Below are 21,165 nucleotides of genomic sequence, written 5' to 3'. Positions count from 1 at the left end.
TTGTTATATGAATGTGCATCTTTTGGGTATATGTCTAAGAGTGGAATTGCTGGATCTTGTGGTAGACTGATTACAATTTTCCTGAGGAATCTCCATACAGATTTCCAAAGTGGCTGTACGAGTTTGCACTCCCACCAGGAGTGGAGGAGTGTTCCTCTTTCTCCACATCCTCTCAAGCATAGATTGTCACTGGTGTTTTTGATTTCAGCCATTCTGACAGGTGTAAGATGGTATCTCAGGCTGGGTGGTGGTGGCACACACCTTTAATCCCAGCACTCGGGAGGCAGAGGCTGGCGGATCTCTGTGAGTTAGAGGCCAGCCTGGTCTCCAGAGCGAGTGCCAGGATAGGCTCCAAAGCTACAAAGAGAAACCCTGTCTTGAAAAACCAAAAAAAAAAAAAAAGATGGTATCTCAGAGTTGTTTTGATTTGCATTTTCCTGATGGCTAAGGATGTTGAACAATTTCTTAAGTGTATTTCTGCCATCTTATATTTGTCTATTGAGAATTCTCTACTTAGTTCTGTACCCCACTTTTTAATTGGATTATTTGTTGTTTTGGTGACTAGCTTCTTGAGTTCTTTGTATATTTTGGAAGTCAACCCTCTGTCAGATGTGGGGTTGTTGAAGATCTTTTCCCATTCTGTGGGCTGCCATTTTGTCTTGTTGACTGTGTCCTTTGCCTTACAGTAGCTTCTCATTTTTCAGGAGGTCCCATTTATTAATTGTAGATCTCAATGTCTGTGCTACTAGTGTTAGGTTCAGGAAGTATTCTCCTGTACCAATTCATTTAAGGGTAGCTCCCATTTTCTCTTCTAGGAGGTTTATTGTGGCTGGATTTATGTTGAGGTCTTTGATCCATTTGGACTTAAGTTTTGTGCATGGTGATAGATATGGATCTATCTGCAATCATCTACATATCAGCATCCAGTCATGCCAGCACCATTTGTTGAACATGCTTTCTTTTTTCCATTGTATATGTTTAGCTTCTTTGTCAAAATCAGGTGTTCATAGGTGTGTGGATTAATATAAGGGCTTTCAATTAGATCCCACTGGACTACCTGTCTGTTTTTGTGCCAATACCAAGCTGTTTTCATTACTATAACTCTATAGTAGAGTTTGAAGTCCAGAATGGTGATGCCTCCGGAAGTTCTTTTATTGCACAGGGTTGCTTTGCCTATCTATATAAAGTTGAGTATTGCTCTGTTGATTCTACCTATCCAAGAGCACGGGAAATCTTTCCATTTTCTGGTATTTTCTTTAATTTCTTTCTTTAAAGATTCAAAGTTCTTACCGTACAGGTCTTTCACTTTTTTTGGTTAGCATTACCACAAGATATTTTATGTTGTTTGTGGCTATTGTGAAGGATGATGCTTCTATGATTTCTTTCTCAGGCCATTTATCGTCTGTATTTAGTAGGGCTACCAAATTTTTTAGTAGGGCTACCAAACTTTTTTTGAGTTAATCTTGTATCCTGCCACATTACTGAAGCTGTTTATCAGTTGTAGGTGTCTTTGTGTGGTTTGGGTGATTGTGGCCTTATAAAAAGAGTTTGACAATGTCCCTTCTGCTTCTATTGTGTGGAACAATTTGAGGAGTATTAGTATTAGCTCTTCTTTGAAATTCAGGTAGAATTCTGTGCTGAAACCATCAAGCCTTGGGCATTTATTTTGGTTGGGAGACTTTTGATAACTGTTTCTATTTCCATAAGTGTTATAGGTCTATTTAATTTGTTTATCTGGTCTTGATTTAATTTTGGTATGAGGTACTTATCCAGAAAATTGTCCATTTTCTTTAAAGTTTCCAATTTTGTGGAGTACTTTTTTTTTTTTTAAGTATGACCTTATGATTCTCTGGATTTCCTTAATGTCCTTTGTTATGTCCCCTTTTCATTTCTGATTTTGTTATTTTGGATATTCTTTCTCTCCCTTTCAGTTAGTTTTGATGAAGGTTTGCTTATCTTGCTGTTTTTTTTAAAAGAACCAACTCTTTGTTTCATTGATTCTTTGCATGGTTTTCTTTGCTTCTATTTTATTGATTTCAGCCCTCAATTTGATTATTTCTTGTCATCTACTGCTCCTGGGTAAGTTTGCTGCTTTTTGTTCTAGAGGTTTGCTGTTAATTGCTGGTGTGACTATTCTCCAGCTTCTTTATGTAGGCATTTAGTGTTAAGAACTTTTCTCTTCACACTGCTTTTATTATGTTCCATAAGTTTGGGTATGTTGTGCAATCATTTTCATTGAATTTTAGGAAGTCTTTAATTTCTTTCTTATTTCTTTTTTGATCCAGTGGTGATTCAGTTGAGCATTATTCAATTTCCATGAGTTTGTGGGCTTTCTACATTCAGTATTGTTGTTGAATTCTGACTTTAAAACATGGTGATCTGATAAGATACAGGGGGTTATTCCAATTTTTTTGTATCTGTTGAAGTTTGCTTTGTTATCCAGTATGTGGTCAATTTTAGAGAAGGTTCTATGGGGTGCTGAGAAGGTATGTTCTTCTGTGTTTGTGTGGAATGATCTATAGATGTCTGTTAAGCCCATTTGAGCCATAACATCTGTTAGTTCATTTATTTCTCCGTTAAGTTTCTTGTCTGGTAGACCTGTCCAGTGGTGAAAGTGGGGTATTGAAATCTTCCACTATTAGTGTGTGGGACTTAATGTGTGATTTAAGTGTTAGTAATGTTTCTTTTAGAAATGTGGGTCTCCACAGTTAAATACTGAGCTGAACTCTGTAATCCAGTTGCAGAGATGGAGGAGTGATGAGCAAAGGGGTCAAGACCAGGCTGGAGAAACCCCCGGAAACAGTTGACCTCAACAAAGGGGAGCTCTTGGACCCCAGACTAATAGCTGGGATACCAGCATAAGACTGTTCCAGACCCCCTGAATGAGGAGGTCAGTTTGGAGGTCTGGGTAAACTACGGGGCCTCTGGTAGTGGATCAGTATTTATCCCTAGTACACAAATGGACTTTGGGAGCCCACTCAACATAGAGGGATACACTCTCAGCCTAGACACATGGGGGAGGGTCTAGGCCCTGCTCCCAATGATATGACAGACTTTGAAGATCCCCCATGGAATGCCTCACCCTCCCTAGGGAGCAGAAAGGGGTTGGGATAGGGGGTTGGAGGGGGGCAGGGGAGGAAAGGAGGGAGAGGGAACTGGGACTGACATGTAAAAGAAGCTTGTTTCTAATTAAATAAAAAATAAAAAGAAAAAATGTGGGTGTCCTTGTGTTTGGGGAATAGATCTTTAGAATTGAGACTTTATTCTGATAGTTTTTTTCCTGTGTGATGAATTTGAAATGTCCTTTTTTGATTGCTTTTAGCTTGAAGTCTATTTTGTTAGATATTAGCATAACTACACCCACTTGTTTGTTAGGCCCATCTGATTGAAAATCTTTTCCCAACTCTTTACTCTGAGGTAAAGTCTGTCTTTGAAGTTGAGGTGTGTTTCTTGTATGCCGCAGAAGGATGGATTCTGTTTTTGTATCCAACCTGTTAGCCTGTGTCTTTTATCCATTGAAATAAGGTATAGTAATAACTAGTGATTGCTAGTTCCTGTTATTTTTGTCTTTGCCATTTTTGTGGGTATTGTGTGTGTGTGTGTGTGTGTTTCTTCTTTGGGATTTGCTGGTATGGAATTGTCTATTGCCTGTTTTTTTCTTTTTCTTTTTCTTTTTTTTGTAGAGGTAGCTAAATTTCTTGGGTCGGAGTTTCCCTTCTTGTCCTTTCTGTAGAACTGGATGTGAGAATAAGTATTGTTTGAATTTGGTTTTGTCATGGAATATCTTGTTTTCTCCATCTATGTTGTTTGAAAGCCTTTCTGGGTAAAGTAAACTAGGTTGGCATCCGTGGTCTCTTAGTGTTTGCATATCATCTGTTCAGGACCTTCTGGCTTTCATTGTTTCCATTGAGAAGTCAGGTGTAATTCTGATAGGTCTGCCTTTATATGTTACTTGACCTTTTTCCTTTGCTGCTCTTAACATTCTGTCTTTATTCTGTATGTTTAGCATTTTGATTATTAAGTGGGGAGGGAACTTTTTTTGGTTTAGTCTATTTGGTGTTCTGTAAGTTTCTTGTACTTTCATAGGCATGTCCTTGTTTAGGTTGGGGAAATTTTGTTCTATAATTTTTGCTGAATATATTTTCTGTTCCTTTGCACTGGACTTCTTTACCTTCTTTTATCCCTATTATTCTTAGGTTCAATCTTTTTATGGTGTCCTAGATTTCCTGAATATTTTTTGTTAAGAATTTGTTGGATTTAACATTTTCTTTGATAGATGAATCTATTTCCTCTATCATATCTTTAATGCCTAAGATTCTTTTTTCCATCTCTTGCATTCTGTTGTTTATACATGCATCTGTAGTTCCTGATGGTTTACTCAGATTTTCCATTTCTAGAATTCCCTAAGTTTGTGTTTTCTTTATTGTTATTATTTCAGTTTTTAAGTCTTGAACCATTTTCTTCACATGTTTCATTGCTTTTTCTTGGTTTTCTTTTTTTTTAAATTTTTATAATTTTGTTGCACTCTTATTTACATATCCATCCTCCCATTCGGTCACCCTCCCATTCTCCCATACTCCCCAACTCCCCAACCCACCCCCCATCCTCTCCACAGGGATAGTGAGGCCTTCCATGGGGATCATCAAAGTCTGCCACATCATTTGGGGGAGGACCCAGGCCCTTCTTCCTGTATCTGGGCGGCAATAGTATCCCTCTATAGAGAATGGGCTCCCAAAATCCATTTGTGCTCTAGGGATAAACACTGGCTCCACTGTTATAGGTCCCATAGACTGTCTTGGCCTCCTAGCTGGCACCCACATTCCGAGGGCTTGGCTGGTCCAATGCTAGTTCCTCAGCTTTACGACTAGGGTCTCCGGACTCTCACTAGGTCAGATCAACTGTTTCTGTAGGTTTCTTCAGCACTGCCTTGGCTCCTTTGCTCCTCCCTCCTCCCTCTCTGCAACTAGATTCCAGGCGTATGGCTCACTGTTTAGCTGTGGGTGTCTGCTTTTGCTTTGATCAGCTACTGGATGAAGTCTCTAGGAATGGTAACCAAGGTAGTCATCAATCTCATCATAGGGGAAGGGCATCAAAGGCAGCCTCTCCACTACTGCCTAGATTCTTAGTTGGATTTGTTGATTTCTTCCAGGTTTTTGTCTTTCCCTCCATTTTTAAGGGAATTTTTCATTTCCTCTTTAAGGGTCTTAATCATCTTCATAAAGTTTTTTAAAGGTTGTTTTCTTCTGCTTCATCTGTGTTGGTATGTTCAGGTCCTGTTGTTGCAGAACCACTAGTTTCTGGTAGTGCTATATTGATTGCTCTTTGTGTTGTTGAGTGTATTTTTACACTGTTGTCTACCCATCTCTTTCTCCAATCAGTACAGGCAGAGCCTGTGCTTGGAGGGGGTCTCTCTTTGTCCACCTGGTGCAGTTGGAGGCTATGGCTGTGATGATCACTCCTCTAGGTGCAGATAAGGCAGAGCCTCTAGTGATTGCTCCTCCAGGTGTAGGGGAGCCCAAGGCTCAGGTGGTTGCTCTTCCAGGTACAGGCAGGGCCACAGCTCTGGAGTTCACTCATCCAGTAGCAGAAGGGGCCAGTGCTTTGGTGATCACCCCCCTATTTGCAGGCAGGTCTGAGGCTCCAATGGTTGTTGATGTGACTGGGTATCTTGTACAGAGAATGGCACTGGATATTGGCTGGGACACAGGTGTTTTTTTTCCCAGAGGCACTTCTTGAGATAGTTTCTGGAAGCCGCTGCTATGGATGCTTCCTGGATGCTCACTTGGCCACTGACACTCTCTCCTGGCTTCCGGGCTGCTTGTTCAGCCACTGATGCTCTCGTTCTCTCTCTCTCTCTCCCAGCTTCTGGGCCACTCTATAGCTGTAATGTACAGGGTTATACCACAGAGATGGGCTTTCCTCCTTCTAACCTGAGTTGTGTTTGTCACATACTGTTGGTTGGTCTCACTCAGCTTTGTCTTGTTTCTTCTTCCATCTTGCATCTCCAGTTTCTCTCTGTGTCCTCTGCCATCTCTTCCATGACTCTACAAAATCCTCAGACCAAAAGTGACTTAAAAAATAAACTCTGCATACAGTAGGGCTACTGATTTTTTGAGTTAATCTTATATCTTGCCATTTTGCTGAAGGTGTTTATCAGCTGTATTAGTTCCCTGGTAGAGTTTTTCAGGTCACTTATATAAACTATCATGTCATCTGCAAATAGTGAAAGTTTGATTTCTTCCTTTCCAATTTGCATCCCCTTGATCTCCTTTTGTTGTCTTATTGCTCTAGCTAGGACTTCAAGTACAATATTGAAGAGGTATGGAGAGAGTGGACAGCCTTGTCTTGTTCCTGATTTTAGAGGAATAGCCTTGAGTTTCTCTCTGTTTAGTTTGATGTTGGCTGTTGGTTTGCTGTATATTGCTTTTATCATGTTTAGGTATGTTCCTGTTATTCCTGATCTCTCCAAGACCTTTATCATGAAGGGATGTTGGATTTTGTCAAAGGCTTTTTCAGCATCTAGTGAAATAATCATGTGGTTTTTCTTTATCAGTTTGTTTATATGGTGGATTACATTGATGGATTTTCATATGTTGAACCATTCCTGTATTCCTGGGATAAAGCCAATTTGATCATGGTGGATGATTTTTCTGATGTGTTTTTGGATTTGATTTGTCAGTATTTTGTTGAATATCTTTGCATCGATGTTCATGAGGGATATTGGTCTGTAATAGCCAGAACCTGGAAACGACCTTGATGCCCCTCAACTGAAGAATGGATAGAGAAAATGTGGTATATTTACACAATGGAGAACTACTCAGTGGATAAAAAACAATGGAATCTTGAAGTTCACAGGCAAATGGATGGAACTAGAAGAAACTATCCACAGTGAGGTAACCGAATCACAAAAAGATAAACATGGTATGTACTCACTCATTTTTGATTATTAGACATAGAGCAAAGGATCACTAGCCTACATTCCACACTGCCAGAGGATCTAGGAAACAAGGAGGAACCCAAGAGAAGATTGCATAGTCCCTTGAAGAAGGGGATGGGAACAAGAACCCGTGACCAAATTGGAGCTTGGGGGCAGGGAGAGGAAGGAGAGTCTTCATCCAGTTGCTGTTCAAAGCAACAACAGACACCCATAGCTAAGCACTGAAACATACAACTGGAATTCAGCTGTGGAGAGGGAGGAGGGTTGAGCAAAGGAGCCAAGACGGGGATGGAGAGACCTTCAGAAACAGTGGACCTGACCTACTGATAAGAATGGAGATCCTAGTCATAAAACTGGAGAAACAGTATTGGACCAAACCAAACTTTCTGAATGTGGCTACCAGCTAGGAGCCCAAGACAGTCTATGGCTCCTCTGGCAGCAGAGCCAGTCTTTATTCCTAGAGCACAAATGGACTTTGGGAGCCCATTCCCTATGGAGGGATACTATTGCAGCCCAGATACAGCAAGGAGGGTCTAGACCCTCCCCCAAACAATATGACAGACTTTGAAGGTCCTTAGTAGAGGGCCTCACTACCCTGGAGAGGAGTCAGGGGTGGTGGTGGTTTGGGGTGGGTTGGGTGGAGAACATGGGAGGAGGGGAGGGTGAGGGAATGGGGGGATGGATATGTAAATATGAGTAATTAAAAATAATAAAAAATTAAAAAACTCTATTTCTTAAAGATAAAAGCGTGAAGCTTGACATTCATATTCATGGATTGTGGTTGGTTGGGCTTCTCCTACTGATCCCACAGGAACTTGTTGTTGATCTGTGGGATCCTGCTATAGGCATAACCAGTCATTTCATCTTGGGAAGGCTTGTCTCTGCATAGGAGCCTCCTGTCTCTTTGGAGACACTAACCTAACAAGAAGTGCTCCAAGAGCTAACGGGATAGAGTAGAAGAGAGAAGGATGGGCTCGAACACTTCACTGTGTAAATATGATCTTATCTTTCTGTTTTAGTTTTCCCTCCTAGGTATATATAATTCATGGTCCAGGGCTCATGGAGCCTGGACTGATTCCCTTGATTACAGTAGATCTTGGTCTTTCACTGGAGTGATGATGGGCAGTCAGAAAGGCTGTGTGAACACAAAAAGAGTGGAAGGACTGGCCTAGAAATCTAGTTGTTACATTTTTTTATGCATTACATTTTCAGTGGAAAGCTCAGTTCTCAACCCTGCCCACCCTGTGCAGGTTCCTACTACCTTAATTTTTGGGGTGAAGCACTGGGAAACAATCACTCCTTTCGGGGTTTTCTTACCTACCTATGTTGTTACTTTTCTTATAGCTGTGATAGAATACTTGAGTGAAACAATATGCTAGGGGAAGGATTTATTTTGTCTTACAGTTTAAGGGAATTCAGGTTATTTTGGTGGAGAAGGCACGATGTTCAGGTGGAAACAAAAATGGGTAGAATATGCAGGGAACCATGGAGTTGACCTGGCCTAGGTACCTCGAGAGCATGCATCATAGTTTTTTTTTCAGGCTAGAGTCCATGGCTTGTGGGGCACAATGTGCCTTCCTATTCCTGAGAGACTGATGCACTCCCTCAGGCAGCGAAGCATTCAGGCTGAGTTGTGTTTCTCTGTATGTTCTCTCAGTAGTCAAGGAAGCATGAAGACTTAACAGGACATTTGGTCTTAGACATTAATCTTGTATACCCTGTAGGGTTTGCAAATTTCATTCCATCCTGACAACTACGACTGTATTGATCCTGGCAATTGCTGTTATATTTTGCTCCTGATAAAGGTATTAAAAAGTCTGATTGCTCTCAATAAAGTGGTCACAGTCTCAGTTGGGTTGGGACCCTCCAACTGGCCTGATTTAATTTCTCATGGCCATATCAGGTGACTTTGGCCCTGGTAAGTGAAGATGCCTACAGGTATATTTAGCAATAGTCTTGTTATTGTGCTATGGTGGTGTAGTACAGGAAAAGGCAATAGCTTATGTTTTTGTGGCTGCTTTAGGGCATCCCTGGTAATAACTTGCAGGGAGGTATCCCAAAGGCAACTCTATTTTATGAGTTCTTTAAATTTTGCATGCAGAGTACTATGATCCATTATGAAATTTTCATATATACTTTGCAATAAAATAAGTTGTAGTAAAATATGCTGAATCATTAAATAATGAACAATAACCACATTTGCCTTAGAGCTACCAAAAGATTTTCTTCCATGGGAATTATTAATTGAATGTTTTCTTAGAGTATGCTGGGAAATTTTCTGAGTATAAGTAACATGGTAGTTTTGACTGTATGAGTCAAATTACTAAAGTTTATATTAAAATACTATGATCAATTTGACAAATATTAAGTGCATTTGGGGAGTTAGGCACTATTCTGATACTAAGCACCAAGTCCAGCGATTAGTAACTGAAAACAAGATGACCAAGAGTGTACTGTAAAACCATTTTTTTCTTTTTAGAAGCCCAAAGAGACAGATTTGTAACATCACAGACATATTATGGATATGAGACTCTACCCCTTTTTACTCTGAATCTTACTAAGGTCTCTGACTGAGGAAAATCACCTTTGGAGCTGGGAGAAGGGAACTGTTAAACTTACCTTTTAGCATGCATGCCTTATTAGTCAGTTATCCATGTCTATAAGATGTCTGAAGCCATTAGCTGATAAAGACAAAAGGTTACATAGCCACAGTGCTGGATGTTATAGTGCAAGATAGGACAGTCCAATTGCTTTAGAGTTGTCATGGGGCCATTGGATGGCAATGGTGGGGAGCACACTGGAGAAAACGGTTCACATCTTGAGCCAGGATGAGAGAGAAGGACAGACTGCATCCACAAGCCCTTGCATGGTATACCACTAGTGACCATTGATTAGGATCCAACCTGTCAAAGATTCCACCACCTTTCAAATGTCTCATTTTGGGAATCCAGTTGTTAAATCATGGCCCTTTTCAGACCAAGCAGCACACATAGAATGCTAAAGGAAAAAGTGGGTAATGGATATGTTCATTACCTTAACATTATCTATAGTAGTTTGAATGAGAATACTCCCCATAAGCTCATATATTTGAAGCTGGTTCCCAGTTACAGGCATAATTTGGGAAGTATTTGGAAGTGTGGCCTTGTTGGAGGAGGTGAGTCTCTCTCTCTCTCTCTCTCTCTCTCTCTCTCTCTCTCTCTCTCTCCCTCTCCCTCTCCACCTCCCTCCCTCTATCTGCCTGCAGATCAGGTATTACACTCTCAACTATTGTTCTAACACCATGCCTGTCTGCTCCCTACCCTGATGACTATGGGCTAACACTTTAAAACTGTAAGAAAGCCCCCAATTAAATGCTTTCTTTTATAAGAGTTGTCTTGGTTATCAATTCTCTTCACAGTAATAGAACGGCAACTAAAACATCATTGTTTCACACTGAATAATACATAAATCAAACATTACATTGGCTCCCATAAGCAGACACAATTATGATCTTCGAATTCAATGTGGTGTTAACTAAAATAAGTCAATGAAGTCAAAGTAAAGCATGCTGGTATTAAGAAGGCCAACCTGCAGAGTAAATCAGAGGAAGATCTCATGCCTAGCTCTTGGGAAGCCTGGTGTCAAGCCACCCCATGCTTGCAAAATTAGGATAAAAGTACTTAGCTGGCTGAAGTAGAAATCTCATGCATGTCCTTCTGTTGGAAAACCACCAAAGACGACATCTGTGATACAAAACAATTCTAGAGCCTCCCAAGATGTAAATCCACCAACACCAAAAATGTTAAATGCAGAAAGAACACCGACTTTGTCTTGTAACAAAAGCAGGAACTAGAAGGGAAATAGGTGGCAGGTACACAAAGAACATGCCCAGTGGTCAGTGGCATCTGTCACAGGATACATGAGGTGACAGGAGAGCAGGCCAGTGGTGCAAGGCTTCTCAGAAGCTGAGTCTTCTTGGTTAGGCTCACAACATACATCTCAGCAGCAGCAGCCCAGCCCAGATGGAGTCTCACTGATGCTTGCATTGCAGTCTGAGGGTCAAGGTCAGGGGTCAGATGGGCCCTGCAAGCCCCTTCCTCAGCTCACAGCTATCAGAAATGAATTGAGAGTCAGTGTATGGCTTTCCTTTTTCTGCATCATGTGGATCAAGCTTTCTTCTTCAAGATTGCATAAGATAAAAAGCATCCAGATTGCTGATTTGTAAGACAGAAGTTTTAGTAGAACAAACACTACCCTGCCATATACCACCAAACCAGTCTTTATGCGTGTTGACTTTCCTATGTGTGCAGGCCCTGAAGCAAAGTCTAACATCATAGTTTTATTTCAGAACTTGGCTGCTGTTTTGCTTCTAGAATGTGGCCCATAAAAGTCTGTGGTCTGCCTGTCTTCCAGCTAGACAATGCCAGCCAACCATCTGGCCTGGCAGCTCTGAAGAGAGATGCTTCCACACCCAGCTTGCAAAGGCTCCAAGCCATGATTGTGAGTGACTGCTGTGGCTATTCCTGTGCTTGTGGGAAGAGGGGCCATCGAGCCAGCCATACTACACAGGAGCCTTGCCAGCGTTGGGAGGGGAATGGAAGAGGTGAAGCTCTGATATAAACAGTCGATTTATGTCTGCAAAGGTGAGACCCCGGGAGCTCAGGAAGGTTGTGCATAGATCATGCACGAGGGTGTAGAGAGCATTGGTTGTGCAAGCAGGATGGCTCCCCCTGCTCAGTTTTACATCAGGGGATCCAATCAGCTATATGAACATAGGTTAGTAAAGTACAAATGATTACTCCTTTGTGTGGGTGATTACATAAGAGGTGAGCAGTACACTTGTCCAATTTTCAGTAATTAATAATCGTGTATACAAGCTCATTCATGCCTCTGGAGTGTCATGACACATGGCTATATGTCAGATGCCAATATTCAGTGTTTATTATGTTCTGTCACTTTTTAGGACCCTGGTATAGAACTCAAGTTGTCACATTTGGTGGCAAGTAGCTTTACCCACTGAACCACCTCATCAGTCTAGTTTTTATTATTCTACTAGAATCAACCCCAGAACCATAGAACATTAGGATGGAGAATGTTGACCACACACATGAATGTGCTAGTATTTCAGGTGAAGCTAATATCTGTAATATTATTTGGTGACCATTAGTGCAATGAAGACACATGTGTCTTCTTAGAGCAAACTTGACCAGATGCTGGAAATATTAAAATAATTTTGATTGTTTGATCCAGTTGTCTATGCCAAATCAGGGCAAACTGTCTGGCTTTAGTGTAGGACAGTAGAAATGGCAGGGTCCCTCAGGTTGCTCAGATATGGTTATTGGCCATGACTTTTCTAGATGCCAGATACAAGCCATTGAGATACTAAGTAAATGGCACTTTCTTGCCACCAGTCTCCATGATTAAAACCACTTCCTTTTCTCTTAGGCTATGGTTGATGGATACAAGTATATGATCCCCTAGTTACTAGTTCTTAGCAATAATTTCCTTAGAAAGAAGGCAGCTTATATATATATTCCATTGTACAGCTCTATTTCTTCCAAATAGGAAGTCCTCACCTGTTCAGAACAGCCTATGGTCTGATCTTGTCTTTAGAACACGATGTCATGATACTAGTGGCACAAGGTTTTGGATCCCTGGTGTGGGAATTTTCTCTGTGGGCACAGTCCTATGAGTTAGCAATCTTCAGTCTTGTACAAAAAGTTTGTAAACTTGATGCATCTCAAATGCCTATGTATAGGACAATGAATGATGGCCATTGTGTAACATAGAAGCTATGGCCCTATGTGTCTTAAAGATGCTGTGTTGCCATAGCATCAAATCAATTGATTCACACAGGCATATTGTCTGTTTCAAAGTAAAACTTCTTCCTACAAAGTCTCATGAATTTTGTAGTGTTCTAGCCACATACATAATATTATGGGCAACAGTGACTATGACAGGACATAATATGTTGAAAATGCCAGATTTCGTGTCCTTAGCTACACATTGCCTTTTTCTGCAATCTCTTCATGGACTCTTTGATTTCCTTGTTCCTCAAACTGTATATCAAAGGGTTTAACATGGGAATCACCACAGTGTAGAAGACAGATGCAAATCTGTCTAAGCTGGAGGAGCCACCAGAACTTGAACTCAAATAGACGAAGATACTGGAGGTATAGAATAGGGAAACAGCTGTCAGGTGAGAAGCACACGTGTTTAATGCCTTGAGCCTGCCTTTAGATGAAGTGATCTTCACGATGGACAAGACAATATAGCCATAGGATATCATGATAACTAGCACATTTACAAACCCAAAGATCATTGTTAATATGGCAGTCAGGACTTGTACAAAGAAAGTGTCTGTACATGACAGAACTAACAACTGGGGCATGTCACAGAAGAAGTGCCTGATGACATTAGGTCCACAGAAATGGAGACGAAGTAAAGCAAACAACTGAAGTAAAGAAGCAGTGAGCCCAGACATATAGGATGCCAGCACCATCAGAACACAAAGAGTGGGTGACATGATTGATGAATACAGCAGTGGGTTACAAATGGCAGCATACCTGTCATAGGCCATGGCTGTCATGAGACAAGATTCACTTAGCCCTATGGTGGAAAAGATGAAATTCTGAATAATGCAGCCCACAAAGCTGATAGCTTGCTTTTCAAGGAAAAAGTTTGAGAGCATCTTTGGGACCGTGCAGGTAACATAGCAAAGGTCTATGATGGACAGGTTACAGAGGAAGAAATACATGGGAGTGTGGAGGTGGGAATCCATCCTTATTAAAACATGAGGGACAGGTTCCAGGTCAGAGTTGTAATGTAGATGAGCAGGAATATAACAAAGAGCAGTGCTATGATTTGGGGGAAATCTGAGAATCCCAGGAGGATGAACTGGGTGATATTGGTGCTGTTTCCCCTTGGACTCATTTCCTTAGTGTTCCTAAGATCAGAAAAGAGACAAGAAAGTACGTAGTTGACCAAGGTGAAACTATAGTAATTACTATTTCCACACCATCTGTCTTTGTCTCTTATAATCCCTGAAAATGAAGAAATACTTCATTGACCTGTGGAAAGATCCCAGTCTTTCTTCTCAAATTGTCAAGAAGACTCTGGGAGGAGGTAGGGAAGCATATGATCAAAGCACACTGTGTGAAATTTTCAAAAAATTAAAAAAATAAGAAGACTAGAACTGGATATGGTGGCTCATGCCTTAAATCCCAGCACTGGGGAGGCAAAGGCAGGCAAATCTTCGTGAGTCTAGCTCCAGGCCAGTTAATACTACATGGTGAGACTTTGTCTCAAATAAAAGGAAAAGAAAATTCTACCCTTCTGACAAAGAAAGTGAAATAATTTAGCATATTTATGATAATTTCTAAAGGTCTTTATAAGTATATTTACATCTCCAAACTGGAAAATACTATAACTTACAATTCTGCTGTGTTTTGGTGGAGTGGAACCATGTACAGAGTCTTCCTCAGCAGACTTCACAGGAAAATACTCTGAAGGAGGAGAGTATACCTCACTATTTCATGTCCCCAAGATCATCTCAATGGTAGTGTATGTTGCTTCTTGAAAAATGTCATGAGTTGTGGTGAGGTGTTGAGAGTTTAGAGTGCTCGCAATGTTCGAGCCCTCTGTTAAACTGTCCAAAGAAGCTAAGATACTTATTTTGACTTGATCAATAAAAATGATAACAACAAAAATCCTCAAATGTTTTCAGCGACAGTCATGGCTGACAATGGAGGCCAGTGCACAGTACACAACCTGGCACATAGATACTTCTCAGTAGGTAACGGCTGTTGTCATTGAGAGCTGCTGATCAATCATGAGTGACAGCTGTGGCTCTGATAGAAACGTTGGGGATTTGGTTTCTTCTTTTTTGAGAAATTGAGACCTCTCTTATCAGTCATGTGGACAGTGAGGCACACTTGTTCTAGGTAGAAGCCTATTGAGACATTGGCCCATGAAAGTGTAACTCCTTTGGGTCACGAAGACAGGTGCCCTCTTAATTATCTTTTGATTAGTTTGTTTGGCTTTGGGTGGAAAAGATCACAGGACAACCAGCATCATAACAGGATTGACCTTAATGGAGAGAAAGGATCAAAGTAAATATTTCATTTTCCAAAATCATGGAGTTATAATCGTTTTTATACAATTCTTGAGCTGGGATTCACTAACAGTAGAATTATTGGTAAAGCCTATTGTTTAGACTCCTTGTCCTACCTTGAGAAGAAAGGGACAGACAGTGACAACAGGCAAACGTTTTTTAAAAGATGAAGAAAGTACTTTCAGATACTAATACATGCTATAGACATTGATAATTCACCATTCTTAGAATAGCAGGCATGAACCCAAAGAACAAATACCTTATAAATAAATGTAAATATTGGTAAGATTTTTCAATATGCTAATTTTAGTATTTTAAATTAATAGGGAAAAGAAAAACTCTTCCACAAATTCTATGTGAGAACTTACTAGTCCTTACATTTGAACTAATTGAAGGATGAAATAGATTGATGCATTATATGACATTGAAGTAGAAAATACATTTCAGATTCATTGCAATAAAACAGTCTTAGAGGAAATAGGATTTAAATCTCTTGGCAGGAGAGCTCCTAGCAGCTTCTAACTCCCAAGGGAGGGGGAGTCACTCTCCTATGGGAACTGGCCACTGATAGTTTTCTTGTGCCCCAGTGGATGGCCACACACCCATGTGCATAGTGCAACACTAATTAGACTCTGGGGTTGTTAATAACCAAAACATAAATAAATAAAGGAGGGCATGAAGTTGGGAGAGGAATGTGGAGATTCTCTAGGGAGGATTAGAAGGAGGTATGATCTAAGGACATTGTTTAAATACATGAAAATTTAATAAATAAGTAAATAAATCATTAAAAAAACCCAGTGAATTGGAGGCAGAAATATTGGCACGCATCTATAATCCCAGTGCTTGGGAGGCAGAGGCTGGTGAATCTCTATCAGTTTGAAGCCAGCCTGGTCTATTTAATAAGTTTCAGGCAAAGCAGGGATACAGAGTGAGACCCTGTCTTGAGAAATATAGTAAATTTGGAAAAAAGCAATTACAAATCAACTTTGAAAAGGATACTATAGTAATACCTGTGATATAAAAATAAATGCTCAAAGTGTTGTACTTTACAGGAAGAAACAATTCTTATATAATCCCTCTGTCACACACATATACATACCCCCTCACTCACATACCACATGAATAATTTACAGTACCAAACATTAAATGTGGTGAATACTGGATGTTTCACTACTACATAATAAGCGCCAAATACACTAATGCTAACATGATTAAACACATTAGTAAATTTTCTTCTCACCATTGGAGAAATGTTCTGTTTAAATGGACTAAAGGACAAGCTTGCAGCAAGCTTTCAGAGTCTATAATATCTTAGCAAAGACAGCATTTCATTTTGTGAGACTCATGCCTAGATACTGGTATAGGAAAGTATAGCAAGTATTTTGTAATCAACTTCCAACAGACATAAAAAAAATATAAAAATAAACCCAACTTTGGACAAATTGCTAAAAATAACATATTTTGGTTTAATTTTTATTTAGCTTTTAAGAATGTTGTGGATCTTTCTGTTTACTAGTTTTTAAAATTTTTCATCTTCAATAGACACACAGTTGTACATACTTGTGGGAAACAGTGTGACATTTTAGTAGATGTCAGTAATGTAATGACAATTTAGTACATGATTTAATGTACCGATAATTACTCTTAAAGTGTGGCTAATACAATTTCTGAGTACACACTGTATATGAGATCAAATAAAGCAATCTTTTAATTGTGCACTTTCACAGGTTTTGTCTCTCAAATCATCAACAGCAGGTGAAACTGATCCAGCAGCTCACTTATCTCAGTACTATTTCATGACAGGGCAGTCAACCTTGTGGTATCCCATTTAGTTCAGAGGGGAAAAAGAATGACCAGTTGAGGGTGGTTTTCTTTTCTTTTCTTTTTCTTTTTTAAACCACATAATTATCTTGACATTTTTCGTGTTACAATTTAGAAAAACTGGAGAAAAAGGAAAATATTTCTAAATATACTCACTCTCTTTGAAGTGGGTTTTGCAGGAGTTCAGCATTTCTCAAATGAGTGACACAAGAGCCGACTGGTGTGAGCACTAGTATAAACACTGGTGGGAGGTTTCGTTCTGTGGATCTAGTTAATCGAGATCCTTGCCAATCTCGTTCTAATGAAAACATGGCCAGGTAGACTGGCGCAAAGCTGTGGCTACTGTTCAATGTGACTTCAAGCAAAGAAGCTTCAGAGGGACTACCAGGCCAGTTTTGTCTGCCCGAGGTGGGCACCTCCCATGACTGTGTTACCTGGGCTTGTGTTCTAGACTCGGGCTCAAGAACAACAGGGCTAAGGGACTTGTGCGTGAGCACTGCCATGTTATCACCACTCATTGTTGTCTTCCATCCTCAGCAGTCATGAGTCAATGCCCTTTATTTAAATGGAAATTAAATTTCTATGACTTTCAAAGTAAAACCCCCAAGGGAAAAAATTAAAAGTGTCCTTTGGGAGGGGGAAATGGTAAACCCAGACAAACAGGTTTTTGTCATAGGAAATTCCCCCTGAAACTTAGTAAATTGCTGTTTTTTGATTAAATTCCCAATTCCTGACTTTTACATTAAGTCATGTTTCATATACATTTTCTTATTCAAACCTAGATGGTCCCATTATTGCCATTTTTGTGGGTGAAAAAGCAAGACAGTAACGAAATTCAAGGTCATACCTCAAGGTAACAGATAACTAGAATTCAACACTATTACTTACCTCATGGTAATGCCTCAATTTTTCCTGAGCAGTCTTTTTACAGTTCAGAGAATTTGAATCAAGAGAAAAAGAACCCAAGGAAGAGTCCTAAGTGGAAGGTAAGGAAGTAAGGGAGAGGAAAGAAAGAACAGGGTGTTCTTCAAAGAGTGCTGTCACCCCATGGGTGTTATGGGGAACATCGTTCAGTCACTGAGATTCAAGGAGCTACAAAGGTTGAAATTACCATTTCTTCATCAAGCTTACTGTTTAGTGGGCTTACTTCATTCTTAGATAGTTCTTTTGGGTGCACAGAGTCACTGTGGATGTATAGCAGGAGAAATGGCCACCACTGGGGATCCTCTTAAATGTGTCATGGAGAGCAGAGGTGGATGAGGAGAGCCTTACACTGAGAACTCACTCATGGCATTTGCTCTCTGGTGCCTGGTTGTCATGGAGTAGCTGTCCCTGCAGGTTTGGGGATCCATGTTTCCATGTTCCTATGGACCCATGCTCCCTTTCCTTGATCTAATAATGGTTCTAGCATTATAATCTCTGGCTGACCTTAGAGTCATTTGAATTGGAGCATATACATTCACAGGTCTAGTTTTAAACTCTCAGTTTCCAAAGGAAAAACACAAGGCTAGAGTTTTCCAAAATGGAATAAGAGTTAGTAACACAGGTTGATAATAAATTGGGTGTGGATGCACTTTCTTGCTTCCACAGCACTTTTACTTCTGATGCATAATTTTCTTGCACATTTGATCTTCCAGTTCCTGAGAGACTGATATATTCCCTCAGGCAGTGAAACATTTAGGCCGCTTTATGTTTCTCTGTATGTTCCTTTAGTAGTCAAGAAAGAATGAAGACTTGACAGGACAATTGGTTTTAGACATTAATCTTGTGGACCCTGTATGTCTTGCAAACTTCATTGTACCTTGGCAACTATAACTATATTGATCCTGGCAGTTGCCAATATAGTCTGTCTTTAATAAATATATGAGAAGTTTGAGTGTTCTCAATAAAATGGTCACAGACTCAGTTGTGGTATGGCCCCTCCAACCAGCCTGATTTAATTCTTCACGGCTATATCAGGTGGCCTTGGCCCTGGTAAGTAAACAAAGGTGCTTACAATCTGACACTAAAAATTTTCCAGAAGAAAATCTTTAAGAACAACTTCAGCTCTTTGACAATGATTTCTTGGAAGTTCTAGTATAGTTTAGGTCTGAAAAGAAAAAGTGTGCCAGTAAGACTATAGTAGGGCTTAAACCTAAAATGCCCACATGTGCTCATGTTTCAACACTTGCTCTTGAGCTGCTGGAGCTGTTTGGAAAGTTGTGAAATCTTATGGACAGGGAACCTCACTGGCATATGCTGGCCACTGTGGAGCAGTTCTTCACAGTTTATATCTGACTCTTATCTATCTCAGTCTAGCCTTGTGCTTCAAAGCTGGCCAGCCACTGTCTGACATGCCTTCTCCACCAGGATGTGCTGAAACCGTGATTCATAGTAAATCTTTCACTCCTTCAGTTACATGTGTCACAGGGACAAGGAAAGTAGGGAATACACTGCATGTCTAGGAAGCTTCTGCACAGAAAAGGAAGCCACAAAATGGAAAGGAAAGGTAGACACTGAGGGAGAGGCACTCTCCCCTTAGTATGGGGCAGGTCCATCTAAACTCGGTATGTGTATATGTGAACATTTTGTGAAGTTTTTATGGTAGTAAACTTCTTTCTTTTTTTCTTGATTATTTTTTTTTGTGGATTTCACATCATGCATCTCCATTCCACTCATCTACCTATCCTGTCCATCTACCCTCTATCTACTCTTGAAACCTCCTGAGGCTGAGGATAAAACAAGATAAAATTTAAAAGAAAATATAAGAGAGAAGAAAAGAAAAGAAAAGACTAGAAAAATCTTGTGGAAGCTATAGTGTGACACAGTGACTCACACAGTCCTTTAGTCCATATATTGTTACTTGCAAGTATTCATTGCAATGAGTCATTGATCTGGTTTGGGGTCTCTGGTTTCTGCTACATCCGTTAATCAATACTGGGCCCTCACTGGGGCTCCTCTTGGATATCCTGCTGTTGTCCTGTGTCATGGAGATCCTGTAACTTTGGGTCTGCAGGACCAGCCCCTTCATGTGCTCCAGAAGATCATAGATGGGATGTGTGATGGGATGGGACAAGTTATAGCCCTGGTTCTGGGTCTGTGTGGTTTCTGGGTTGGTAAACCCACCAGCTTTCCCTCATCCTCAACACCAGGAAGAGCTCTCCAGCACCGCCCTGGCTAGCTCATCCTTTGTAGTAAGCAGCAAGGGGTGGGGCCAATTTTCCTGCTCTCATGTCCTTTTGGTTGGCTTGCCCACACCTGTAGCACCCCAGTGAGCTCTACTGTGTTGCCTAGGCAAGGTGTAGGGGCTACTCTGCAGCAGCTGGTGAGAGGCAGGGCCAGCTCTCTCACTCTAGTGACCTCAGTGACGGATATTCCACCTGCCACAGGCCTCAAGGGGCATGGGGGGTGCCAGTGGCCATGCCAGAGGAGCAGTAGGTAACAATTGAAGTTTGAGGTGTCAGCCCACCAGGAAGCAACTCCCTGATGGGTGAATCTCAGATAGGCAGGGCTCTGAGACTACAGACCCTGGAATGTCTTTGCTTCTGCTGTGCCTTTACATGTTTGCTGCTGCTATCTTTCTCTGGTATCTGGCATGGGATGAATGGGTGGGGGGAGATCCCCACTGCCTATAATGTAGTGTGTTTATCTCATGTAAACATCCTGTTCTACTGGGCATTTTTACCTGTGGGTTATTATGGAGATGATTCCTTCCTAAGCTGTACTGTCTAATTGATAATAAAGTTAGTTTAAATAGAGTTTTGATGAATAAAAACATATACAAGGAATTATTACACAGCTAGGGCCTATGAGTTTTATAGAACACAGCTCAAGTTAGTGATAAAAAAACAATTGAGATGGTGGACTGGAGTCTGCCTCCATCCCAGCCTTGGCCCCCCAACTTCCTCAGCTTGAGCTTGAGTCTTGACTCCCCTATGCCCTCTGTGTGAGGAGAACACCAGGAGAGGCTGGACCATCCCGAGTTGCTGACATCGAAGACTTGGCCCACCTACACCTATTGGGAGACAAGAGGAGAGGAGAGACTCCACCTGACCCCACTGGAAGAAGGAATGGGAACACATTCAATAACAGAAAGACCAATGAGACACCACCAGAATCTAGGGACTCTACACCAGCAAGACTGGAACATCCCAATGCAGATGAAGCAGAAGAGAAGGACCTTAAAAACAATTTTATGAAGATAATAGAGACCTTCGATGAGGAAATGAGAAAATACTTTAGAGAAGTGGAAGAAAAAACAAACAAAAATACAGGAAATGGGGGAAAAGACAAACCAAAAAATTCAAGAAATAAACAAATCTCTAAAAGAAAACAA

The 21,165-nt window shown here is 40.6% G+C and overlaps 1 protein-coding gene across 1 annotated transcript; it reads right to left on the bottom strand.

Moving 5' to 3' along the window:
- Window positions 1–12,911: 12,911 nt before the first annotated feature.
- Window positions 12,912–13,849, bottom strand: LOC100758795 (olfactory receptor 5AN1). The gene is given in 2 exon segments (XM_027406809.1): window positions 12,912–13,711; window positions 13,714–13,849. Coding segments are annotated over 2 exon segments (936 nt in total).
- Between the last annotated feature and the right edge of the window lie 7,316 nt (window positions 13,850–21,165).

The sequence above is a fragment of the Cricetulus griseus genome, chromosome 3 (genome assembly GCF_003668045.3).
Source record: "Cricetulus griseus strain 17A/GY chromosome 3, alternate assembly CriGri-PICRH-1.0, whole genome shotgun sequence".
NCBI lineage: Eukaryota > Metazoa > Chordata > Mammalia > Rodentia > Cricetidae > Cricetulus > Cricetulus griseus.
Note: the sequence above shows the minus strand (reverse complement) of the source record. Positions and strands in the feature narration are given on the sequence as shown.